Source organism: Peromyscus leucopus, chromosome 1 (assembly GCF_004664715.2).
Source record: "Peromyscus leucopus breed LL Stock chromosome 1, UCI_PerLeu_2.1, whole genome shotgun sequence".
NCBI classification, from domain to species: domain Eukaryota; kingdom Metazoa; phylum Chordata; class Mammalia; order Rodentia; family Cricetidae; genus Peromyscus; species Peromyscus leucopus.
The window spans coordinates 48171747-48184320 of record NC_051063.1 but is presented as its reverse complement, the minus strand read 5'-3'; the positions used below and the strand labels follow the sequence as shown (position 1 = coordinate 48184320).

General features: G+C 42.7%; 1 protein-coding gene across 8 annotated transcripts in view; it reads right to left on the bottom strand.

The window, feature by feature from the left end:
- Lcor (ligand dependent nuclear receptor corepressor) overlaps positions 1 to 9061 on the bottom strand; it is a 129501-nt gene extending 120440 nt beyond the window's left edge. For 2 of the 8 annotated variants that reach the window (XM_028889370.1, XM_028889379.1), the window contains exons 1-2: positions 8913 to 9061; positions 7733 to 8168 (exon numbers count right to left, since the gene is read on the bottom strand). In XM_028889370.1, coding sequence (XP_028745203.1) covers positions 7733 to 7883 — 151 coding nt within the window. In that variant the 5' untranslated portion in view covers positions 7884 to 8168; positions 8913 to 9061. Of the gene's footprint in view, positions 1 to 7732; positions 8169 to 8390; positions 8593 to 8912 lie in introns of those variants that run through there. The other 6 variants (XM_028889375.1, XM_037206848.1, XM_037206858.1 and 3 more) reach the window with 6 other exon arrangements.
- Between the last annotated feature and the right edge of the window lie 3513 nt (positions 9062 to 12574).

The window sequence follows — 12574 nt, the reverse complement described above, 5'->3', positions numbered from 1 at the left end:
GACAGGCTCCAAAACTATACAGAGAAACCCTGTCTCGAAAAACCAAACAAACAAACAAAGCAAAAATAAAAGTATACAATTGTTTCCACAGATATAAGGCATGCATATATACTAAGCTAAGTTAAAGTTGATGCTACAGTAAGATATATTACTAAATGTTTTCTAACCAATTTTAAAAATGGTTTTCATTTTTTTTATTATCTTTTTGGGGGTGGGTTGTATGAGCTTTATATGCCCCACATGCATGTAGGATCTGACTACAGAAGAGAGCATTGGATCATCTAGAATTGGAGTTAGAAACAATTGTGAGCAGCATGTAGATGCTGGGAATTGAACTTGGGTCCTCTGTAAGAGCAGCCAGTGCTCTACATTTATTTATTTGGTGTGGTTTTTTGTTTGTTTGAGACAGGGTCTCACTACACAGTCCTGGTCCTCTGTAAGAGCAGCCAGCGCTCTACATTTATTTGTTTATTTGGTTAGTTGTTTTTTGAGGCTAGGTCTCACTATGTAGCCCTGGATGGTCTGGAGCTCAATATGCAGACCAGGCTGGAACTCACAAAGATCTGCCTGTCTCTGCTTCCAGAGTGCTGGGACTAAAACATTGTACACCATCACGACTAGCCAGCTAGTGCTCTTAACCCCTGAGCTCTCTCTCCAGCCTCATAATGAACCATTTAAAAAAGAGAGAGAGATTTACTTACTTTTATGCATATGAGAGTGTTTTGCCTCATGACCTGGTGACCTTGAAAGTCAGAAGACATCAGATTCCCTGGAACTAGAGTTACAAGTGGGTGCTGGGAACCAAACCCAGGCCCTCTTAAAAGAGCAACAAGTGCTTTTAACCACACCACTGAACCACCTTCCCAGCAGCTAACATATTATTTTTTAATATTTACCTTTACCTTCTAACATTTCTAAATAAAAACAATGAAATAGATGTAAGTTTTGTAAAATATATATATATATATAAATAAAATGCCCAGGGTCTAGCACACACCTTTACCCTGGCACTTGGGAGGCAAAGACAAGCAAATCTCTGAGAGTTCAAGGCCAGCCTGGACTATATAGTGAGCCCCTATCTCAAAAAAGCAGAACACAAGAAAAAAAGAAAAATGTGTTTCTATAGACAGAGAATGGTGGTTGGTAACAATGGATTTTCTGATACTTTTTCATGTGTATGTTAAATTTTAAGCAGTTAATATGTTTACCTGCTTCATTCTACTTATCAAAAATCTGAGACAACCTAGTTTATAAATTATCTTCAATTTCTGTATGGTTCAGAAGCTGTAAGACAGGCTGCTTTGCTACTATGCTATAGTTATACTATGATAGTTTCAGTACAATTATAAGGTAAAACTGCAACTTGTTTCTCTTTAACATAAAATGACAATTGTATTGCTAATTTCTGGTCTCCTGTCACCAAAATTTAAAATGTCAGTCTAAACACCACTGGTTATATCAATTTCTTTTAGCAATCCTGTTTGACACATCTGCTCCTACAATTAAAAAATGCACATTACACAAAACTGGATCCTTCTGTTACTCTGAATTTTAAGAATGTATAACAATTTCATTCACAAATTCATAAGAAACACTTGAAAATACTGGTTTTATGCCTGTAATTTCAATGGCTTCTATTTCAGAAAAAAAGATTGAGCTACTCAAGTAATTCTCTTCAACAAAATGGAGTGTGAAAGAAAGGAAATAAAAATAAGCCAGAAATCATTAGAAGCTGTTAATCACTACTGTCTAGCTTTCCTAACTTGCCCTTCACAATCCATTAAGAAAGGATCTGGATTGTTTAATTTTGCTGTATACCTTATCCAATGCTCAACTTCATCGTTAAGGCCTTACTACAAGCTGGTCATGGGGACGGAGGGTCCACTACTGCAATCTCAGAACTCCAGAGGGTAAGACAATAAAGACAGACTGCTAGCTCAAAAACTCACTACATACACAGTGAGACCCTGTCTCAAAAAAACTAACAAACAAAACTAGAACATCATTTCCCCTGGCACTTTGTAGCACATCAAACCTACCTAACTAAAACATCAGAGAAACTGGGAGCTGACAAGATGACTCTTTCAAAGAGTTCAATTCCAAGGACCCACACGGTGCCCTCTTCTACCTCCCATGGGTATTGTACACATGATGCAGACATACATGCAGGTAAAACACCTGTACCCATACAATACAGGTAAATATTTTTTTTAAACAAGAGAAACTATGAGTTAAAACAAAATTCAAAATCCTTTAAGAACAGTTTAGCAGGAAACAAAATAATCATAATTTCCCATAAACTATTTAGCTTGTCAGGTTTCTAGTTTGATAAAATGAAAATAAAAACATAATCTTAAAATTTTAAAGCATAAGCCAGGCAGAGTAGCACAAATCTTTAATCCTTATACTAGGGAGGTAGGCAGAAGTTGGATCTCTTTGGGGTCCAGGCCAGCCAGAGCTACATAGCGAAACCCTATGTCAAAAGGAAAAAAAAAAAAAGAAAAAATATAGAATTTTCTCAATATTTAAACCCAAATTGAACACAGCTAGACAAAATTCTATAACAGCACTTTACTAAATCCAAAAAAACCTACTTTGAGTAAAAAGTCATATCATATCATCTGTGATATTTTTACTCCTTTAAAAAGCAGGAATTTAGGGCTGGAAAGATGGCACGACTATAAAGAGCGCTCTTCCAGAGAGGACCAGGGTTTATTCCGAGCACCCATGGGGCAGCTGACAACTATCTGTAACTCAAGTTCTAGGGGATCTGACACCTCACATGGAGAAATATGCAAACAAAACACCAATGCACGTAAAATAAAAAGAAATAAATCATTTTTAAAAAGTAGAAATTTAGAAGATTCAGATAGCAAGATCTATCTGTATGTTATATAATGCCATAAACTAACTAACCCCTTTTCTGATTCCTATAGGAAAAAAGCAATTCTTTATTGAAAACTTCCATCTCACTCTTATTCCATTGCTCATATTCATTATTCCTCTCTCAAGATGTGCTGCGGTTTAGCCCACACTACAGTACATCTATCTACATGCTAACCTATAATTCTGAGAAAAAAATTGCTTCTAATACATATACACTGACATGGGTCTAGTATTCAGAATACATAAAGAACTCTTACAATTCAACAGTAATAACCAAACTGCAAAGGGGATAAGAGATGTAAACAAGCATTTTGAAAAATGGCTCATAAACACAATAAAGGATATCTAATATCATTAGTCATTAACTCAAAGCAAAAAAAAAAAAAAACCATAATGGCATACCAATTCATACTCATTAAGCTATTATTTAAAAAAAAAATCAAAGAGAAAAAAGATAAAAAAAAAATGTTGCCATGAACTTAGAAAAATATTGGTACATTTAAACAATGATGGTAGGAATGTAAAATGCCCCAAACACTTTGGAAAATGGTAAACTCAAAAGTTAAAACATAGTCATCACATGAGGTATCAAGTCCATCCTATATATATATATATATATTCAAGAAAACCAAAAATGCATATCCACACAAATACTTGTACACAAATTCTCATAGTATCATTACTGTAATAAAAAAAGAAACATGCTAAATGTCCACCAATTGATGCATGTACACACAAAATGTCCATATAATGTAATATTGTTTAGCTATAAAAAGAATAAAACAGTGGATGCATGTTTCAACCTGGATGAAACTTAAGAACATTATGCTATATGAAAAAAGTTTGATATAAAGAGCCACAGAGTACATGATTTCATCTGTAAGAAACATATGACCAGACAAACCCACAGAAACAGAAAGCAGATTAGAAGCTGCCAAGAGCTAAGTCACAGAAGAGCTGGGATGACTGCCTATGAGCAAGGGATTACTTTTATGGAAATGAAAATGTCATTAATGATGACATGTGCACAACTTTGTGAATTAGAAAGCAGAAACTGTACATTTTAAAAAGGTAAATTCTGCCAGGCATGGTAGTATACACCAGTAAACCTAGATCTCTAGAGATAGAGGCAGGAAGATTAGGGCTTCCAGGCCAGTATTGGCTACAAAGTAAGTTTGAGACCAGCCTAGACTATATAAAATCCTGCCTCAAAAAAAAAAAAAAAAAAAAAAAAAAAAATTATTACATGTGAATTCTATTTCAATTTAAAATTTCAGGATTTGGACTTGGGATACTTCCCTATATACAAGAAACAGTCAACAAAATGAAAATGAGCTAATGGTTAATAATGGAATTATGCCCAAAGCAATGTGCAAGTACACAGAACAGTTTTTTAAAAAGAGGGTGAGGGTTACTTGCAGACAAATTAAAAGATAGTATGTAGAGGAATGATGTTAAGTGTTTAACTTGAAAGTAAATAGTCTGGTGTGGTAGCACACACCTGTAATCACAGCTCTTGGAAAATGGAAGCATGAGAATCAGATATTTAAGGTTAGCCTTGGCTATAAAATAAGTTTGAACCAGTCTAGATTACATGAGAACCTGTCTCAAAACAAAAATAACAGCTTTGGGGCTGGGTGTGGCCAGTCACGCCTTTAATCTCAGCACCTGCCAGTCAGAGGCAGGTGGATCTCTATGAGTTTGAGGCCAGCCTGGTCTACATACAAAGTAAGACAAAGTAAGTTTCAGGACAGTCAAACCGATATAGCGAAACCCTGTCTCAAAACAAAACAAAAAAGACAGGGTCTCACTATGTAGACCAGACAGACTGGCCTCAGTCAGAGAGATCCATTTGACCACCTCTGCCTTCCAAGTGCTGAGATTAAAGGCATGTACCAGCACAGCCAGCTAAATTCCACTTAACATTTAAAAATTCCTTCACAAACATATGCCCCCTCCCATTATCATGGACTGCAGCTGAAACTGATAACTTGTCCTTTCCCGTTTTGCTCACGTTTCTCGGGAATACAATACCATTTCCACACAGATCAAAATGAAGCTAAGAAGGTCACCTTCATGAAGCCCTTCTACCAAAGATTTCTTTCACTTCTACAATACCCCATACACCACTTATCTGCACCATTATACAACAAATTTTGACTCGTACAATAAACGATAAATACTTTCTATAAGACTAAAAGTTCTAATAAGACTCAATATTTGTAAGCTAACTTAAATTAAAAAACAACCCCCCCAAACAAACAAACAAAAAACTGAAATTTAGAGCAGTCACCTCAATTTTTTGTACACAATGTCTGATTTTTTTTTAAAGGGAGTTTGCTTAATAAAATTTTAAGTGAATTAATCACTTAGCTGTACCTTTCATTCCTAGTAATAACACTAAATTCCAGTTGCTAAAGGACTGGATAGGTTACTCACTCAGAAGTGTCCTCCCCATAAACATGAAATAATCAATCCTTTGTTTGTTTGTTTTGGTTTTGGTTTTTCAAGATAGGGTTTCTCTGTGTAGCTTTGGTTGTCCTAGAGCTCGATCTGTAGACTAGGCTGGCCTCGAACTCTCAGAGATCAGCCTGCCTCTGCCTCCTGAGTGCTGGGATTAGTGTGCACAACCAACATCCAGCCAAAATAATCAATTCTTACTATTAGAAAATTCAATGCCATCCTGTGTAACTCACTAAGGTTAAAAACAGGCATTATCAAATACTTCTAGAATTGTTGTAGTTATAAACACATTTGACAGAATCAGTTACCTGAAATACCTTTCCATGAGTCAAAGAGACTTATTCCATCCTTTTTTAGCCAAACTAGATCCAGCTAAAATCATACTTTTTCCCACACTAGGGAGAACTTGAGACTACAGTAAGGTTAAGGGACGGCCAAGCACTACGCAGCATCACATCAGAGACCAGTCAGGCCTGGAACCTGGACAGACCCCCTCAACAGCCACCAAAGTAAACCAACACCCATGCCTGAAATAACTGTCTAAACCCAGTATAGGTTCTGTTCCAATCCAAAGTGCCCAAGTAGGTTTAGGTTTTTGGAACAGCTGGGATTTCAGGTTTTCAGATTATGGATGTACAGTCAGTAGAATCCATGTAAACATTCCAAAATCTGAAAAACAGAAATTTCAACCACTTGACCTCAAGCACTTTGAAGAGCTACTCAATCTGTATTAACTTTGATTCAATTAAACTTCTTGTAACACGTGTTTTCCAGACACCACTGACATCTTACTCCCTCCTTGCCAAAAATAGTAAAAAGGAAAATTAAATTCTGGAAATGACCAAAACTTCATTTTTAACCCAAAGACTGCTATAAATTAAGTTTCACTTAGAAACCAAACACCCCTAATATACTAAGACAATCAACCAAGAGAATAAGATATAAGATTAACTGTGCAGAACCAATTGTATCTGATTATTATTGTATCTCATAGTAAACAGTACAGCTTCTTGGGACTATATATAGGCTGCTGCCAGCCATTTAAATATAAATTTCATACCACCACTTAAAACGCTCCCCTTGGAGAACAGAATTACACATAACAAAAGAGAAAATATGATGCCCAACTGACTTGAGCTGAGCAACTATGGACAAGTATTAGTATTTAAAACATCATCTGTACTGTGGACTCTAGAGCTCCTGAACTTCACCTAAAAAGTGGTGATCTGGAGTTCCATGTATAAGCTGAGAAAACTGATCACCAAGTCAAAACATTCTCCAAAGAACTGATCTGATTTTGATATTCAAGTAAGGTGTTTACAGGAGGATTTTATTAGGCACAAAACAACATTTTGTCCAGAAGCAGTTATCAACCACTAATGCAATTATGGATAAGAAAGGGGAGTTAATCGGAACACAAGAATTTTAAATCGAACAGCATAGGATAACTCACTGAAATAATTTAAACAAAAGCTGTATCAACACAAGACATCTACAGGGTTTCATTTCTCAATTCCATAGTCTTTTAAACACTTTAGCCCTCCAGAACACAATCAATCACTAAGAGTGAAACTAGCACTACAAAATTTAAAGATCCTTCTAAGTAATTTCAGTCTTTTTATATTAACCAAGTATTCTGAAAACGCCTCAATTTGATGTTTCTCAAAACCTGCCATGTGCACTTTTACATGACGATGACAAATAACATAATTCCTGAGTGCTTAAGCCCATGTCACATTGTAGCAAATGTGTGACAGGTCGTGAAAAATAAAACAAGCAGAAGCAGAACAGAGCAAAGGCTAGCTGGAGCCAAGAAGCCTGTTTCCTGGAGGGCAGAGCAGGGCTTGGACTGGCAAGAGGGAAATTTTAACCTGTATTCACAAGGTAAATCAACCCCCCCCCCAAAAAAAAAAAAACACCCAAACTGCTCAGATCGTTATTATTTAACCAAGTATACATTTTTAAAAAATATACTTTTAACCTTTGGACAATCAAAGTGGTATCCTAAGACACCTTACCGCTTTGTTGCCTGCTAATTACATTTGATGTTAAGTCCTTAATAAATTCACATTGCACATTCTCATAATGAAATACTGCAAAAATGGCAGTGTTTATTTTCTCTAAGTGAAGGTTGCCTTATTTTTCACTTGTTTAAAGTTTTAGTTTTGCTTTTTCATCTATTATAGAAAACATCCTTGTGGGACATTGTAAAGGGCAGACCCTCCTGTCAAGCCAGAAGGCTCAAACACAAAGACTGAGCTAACCAAGTGCTGTAATTCTTCCAAATTGAGCCTCTCCACACCCCCCCACCCTTCCCCCCAACAGATATGTCTATTAAATCAGTGTCTGTTCTCCCCCTCGCACAACAAAGAGAACTTCTCACCGCATGAAATTGCCGCTGAATGGACACCAGAAAGCAGGATTTGCATAATTCCTTCCAACGAAACCCCGTCGGGAAGGAGGGGACCAGGGGCCCAAGCGGACGGACAGAATCTCCCAGGTTCTGCTGAGGAAGATCTGATTCCCAAGAACATGCCCCACCGAGATGGGGGGCTGAAATTCCGGGCCTCCCCGAGGACTGGGCGTGGGGGACAGAGGACGACGACGAGAGGGCATTTCCCCACACACCGGCAGCACCGAAGCAGAGACCGGGAAATAACAATGCTGGGGACATTAGAGTCAAACACAAGAATGGACAGAGGCTAGGGGGCGGCGGGTGGAGCAGACACCACACGGGCCACTTACTTTTTGGAGGGGGGTTAAATGTATGAGTTAAGCCCTTATGGTCCCGTCGGCCGCCGCACAGAGAGAAACGGGACCTTGGGAGAGAAAAACAAGACAAAACACACAGTGTGAGAGGTGCGGCCCCGCCGCCCGGCCCCTCCCGGGCTACCCCGGTCCACGCTCGCTCGCTCGCTCCCTCCCCCCGGGGAAGCGCGCCGGCCGCCCGTGCTCAGCCGAGGGGGACGGGGACGACCCCCCGCCCGCCGCCCGCCTCCCCGCCCGCCCCGCGCGCACGTCAAACACAAATCCGCACACACCGACCCGTGCGTCGAGGACTAACTCCCCGGCCGCCGCTGCCAGCAGAGGAAGTGCAGCCGCTGCCCCCGCGGCCATGACACCCCACTTGGCTCGCTCAGGCGGACGCGGGGCCTGTGACAGCTCCGGCTCCCTCCGCCCCCATCTCCACCTCACGCCTCGCACACGCCCGAGCGCCGCCGCGCGTGCCCGCGGGCACGGGGGCGCGCCGCCGGCGTGGGGGAGGGGCGCGGGACGAGGGCAGGTGGGGGCGGCCCCGCGCGGCCCGGCGGCGGCAGCGGCGGCGGCGGCGGCCCGGGCGTCCACAATGCGCCGGCCGAGGAGAGGCCGCGCGCCCGAGCCCGCCCCGCGAGCCGAGGGGAGGGGCGCCGCGGCCGCGCGCTCGCGCCCCGGGGGGTGGGGGAGGGGGGGCCCGAGCCCGGAGGGCGCGCGGGCCGGAGCGCGGCGGCCGCTGCCCTGTTCCCCTCCCACGCCCGGGCGGCCGGCGGCGGCCGGGCGGCTCGGGCACCGGTGGGGAGCCTCACCTACACAGTGGACGAGCTTGTGGCGCCACGAGTCCAGTTCTTGCCGAAAGCCGCGTCTCTCAACGGAGCATTGCTGCCGCCTACACACCCTCGCCATCTTCTGCCGCCCGCCCGGCCCTGCCTCCGCCGCGGCCCGCGCACGCCCAGCCGCGTCGCCCCGGGGCCGCGCACGCACCCGTGGCCTGGGCGTCGCGCCTCCCGCCGGGGGCGGCGCGGGACAAGGCTGCCCTCACCTCCCCGTGGCCCCGCGGTGGCCCGGGCTGGCCCGCTCCTCCTCCCGCCCGCCCGCCCGGCGTCCCCGCGCACCGGCTCAGCGTCTCACGCCCCGGCACGGCACCTTCCCACGCCGGCGTCCCCTCCCCGCGCCGCCCTCGCTCTCCTGCAAGGCCACGGCTGCCCCGGCCCTCCCCGGGGCTTCTGGTTTTTAAACTCGTCCCATCTATCACTTCCAACCTGACTGTCGCCCGACACCAACTGTTGCAAGTTCCGCACCACTGCTTCTCTTAACTTCTCGGGCAAAACTGCCCCTCCGGGGAGCCCCGTGGAGGAGCAGAAATAGGAATAAATGCCCGGATGCCCCTGGAGGCACTGAGCCCCGAGGTTTTCAAAGGTGAAGTGTGTAATTTGGTTTTAAGTTATCAGAGTACTTCGCCGATATTCTAGTAAGCCCAATTTAAAAAGAAGAAGCAGCGTTGTAAGTCAAATAAAAAGCCTACGGGAGCTCTACTAGCAAAACTGAAAGTCTTTAGAGGGCTGAGGAAAATTGTGCTAATAGAGAATGGATTTCAAACGACAGTTTAAGAATATGTTGGAAAATACCCTCAGATCCGTGGTTCAGGAAACATTTCTATTAGGATTTCCAGGTGCCTTCTGGGAAAATTAAACCACCTTGCACAGGGAGCTACATGTTCCATTTAAACGTAACTATTAATTACTTGATTTTTGAAAGAGAGAAACGAGCAAGAAGGAAATAGGAAAAGAAAAAAACGGAAATAACTCTATACCAATACGTCTAGTTCCCTAAGACTCTGGCCCCTTTCCCACCCTTAGGGTTTAAGGACAGTGCATTCCTTCTGAATATTAAATTTAAATAATTATTGTAGGTAAAACGAAATCATCACTTGACCTCAAGTGATCCCACTGATGTATATCAAGTCGAAGGTTCTGGGTCTGTGAATAGGGAGAGCACACTGGCGTGGGAGGTGGTGTGACTACCCCGGAGAACTATTTGGGTGGAGTGAGATGTCTGGGTAGTGGGCACCTTTGTTCCTCCGCCCCGTCTTAAAGCCAGTTAGATTTCCACAGTTCTCAAAAGACCACACTGTTTCATTTCTTTAAGACTGTACACCATCAACCATACATGATGGTGCATACCTGGTAATACCAGCGTTCTGGAAGGTTGAGAGGCGAAAGGATAATAAATCCCAGGCCAGGCTTGGCAACATGATGAGACCGTGTCTCCAAACAAAGACTACTGTCAAATAAACAAGCTCTTCCGAATTCACTGAGTTTCTATACGGTTCATCTACCCTGAGTTGGGAGCGGAGCTGAAAGGGAGTAAAGGCTTGCTGGGAGCAAGCGTCCGGTGCCTACCACCAACTAGCAGGAAACTCTCTCCACCACTAGATGGTGACTTTCAATCTTGGAGATTTTTAGGCAACTTCTGTGGAGGTTGAGGAAGTGTTTCATAAAGGTTTGTTGTTGTTTTTAATACGTAAGCAATGTGTAATTCTAAAAGTAATTAATAATGTCGATTTTCAAATCACCACCCATGTGTTTTAAAACAAATAAATCAAGGGTAATGATTTCTCAACATAATCTCTTAGAGCAGTGGGTTCTCAACCTTCCTAATGCCTTGACCCTTTAATACAGTTCCTCATGTGGTGACTGCCAACCATAAAATTATTTTCATTGCTACTTCATAACTGTAATTTTACTACTGTTATGAATCATCATTAAATATTTTTGGAGATAGAGGTTTACCAAAGAGGCCGTGACCCACAGATTAAGAACTGGTGTCTTAGATTCTCAAACAGATAGATTCAGAGAACTCTAGGGGCTTCAGAGATTAATTCTAAATTGAAACCAGCATTCTTTCATTTTAGTCGGAAGCCTAGACAAGTCAGATCACATAGCAGAAAGTTTGGGGTGGATGTGGGTGGGGGGAGCAGGCAAAAGCCAGGGAATAAGTCCTAATTCCCAAATTAATGCTACTTACACTGCTCCACTGTGTAAGTTCAGTGTTTCTACTTCATTTGTTTCAAGTTGAGAACCAACATATATTTGACTCCTCACAATGCTTTTTGAAAGAGAATATGGCAGGTTGTAATAATAATGGTTTATGCCAGGCAGTGGTGGCACACGCCCTTAATCCCAGCACTGGGAAGACACCCAGTGAGTTTGAGGTCAGCCTGGTCTACAAAGAGAGTTCCAGGACAGTCAGGGCTACACAGAGAAACCCTATCTCAAAAATAAATAAATAGTTAGTTAGTTAGATAGATAGATAGATAGATAAACCCCCCCCCCCATGCACACAGGGTTTCTCTGTAGTTTTGGAGCCTGTCCTGGATCTTGCTCTGTAGTCCAGGCTGGCCTCAAATTCACAGAGATCCACCTGCCTCTGCCTCCTGAGTGCTGGGATTGAAAGTGTGCACCACCGCTGCCCGGCAAAAAAATAAATAATTAATAATAGTAACAATGGTGTATTTAGTATTGACTATTTTGCTTCATCAGAATAATAATGTGAAGTAGGTATTATTTTACCACCCTTTTCAGTGCAGGGGCTGTTATAATTTGGGAGTGATTTAGTGTGTTTGTGTGTCCTCAGCTGGTGGCACTGTTTGGGGATGTTGTAGAGACCTTTGGACATGCACCCTAACTGGCAGATACAGGGCTGAGGCGCGTCTTGAGAACTATAATCTCGCTCAGCTTCTGTCCTGAACTCTGGGTTTCTTGGTGAGTGCCATGCACCCGGCAGCTGCTGCAGAATTCTGACCTCACAGAAACACCACCACCATGCCTTCCTCCCGTGATGAACTCTACTCCTTTCTTCTCTCAGATCATGAGCCAGAACAAATCTTTCCTTAAGTTGTTTGCTCACATATTTTTGTCACAGCAATGAGAAAAACAATACAGAAAAATTGGAACCAAGAAGTAGGGCCACTGATGTAAGAATTAGTTTGGAGCCCTGCACTAGAATCCTACTACTCTAGAGAATCCTAGAGTACTGTATACAGAGCTCAAGAGGCCACTGTGGTGGGAGTTGGGGAGATCACAATTCCAATGGAAAAGCACAGTGTTTACTGTGCTCATGGGGTTTCAGGGGAAAACAAGTTCTTTTGGGAACAGGGCCAAAGGCCATTTGCATTACAGTCTGGCAAAGAATCTGGCTGTATCTGCCTATAACCTGAAAGTCTAAGTGAGCCTGAGATTTAAAGTTGGACTAATTTGTTTGATAAAAGAACTTTTAAGATAGCATATAAGCTGGGCACTGATGGTGCACACCTTTAATCCCAGCACTCGGGAGGCAGGGACAGGTGGATCTCTGTGAGTATGTGGCCAGCCTGGTCTCCAGAGTAAGTTCCAGGACAGCCAGAGCTGTTATACAGAGAAACCCTGTCTCAAAAAAACAAAACAACAACAACAACAACAACAAAAAGTGC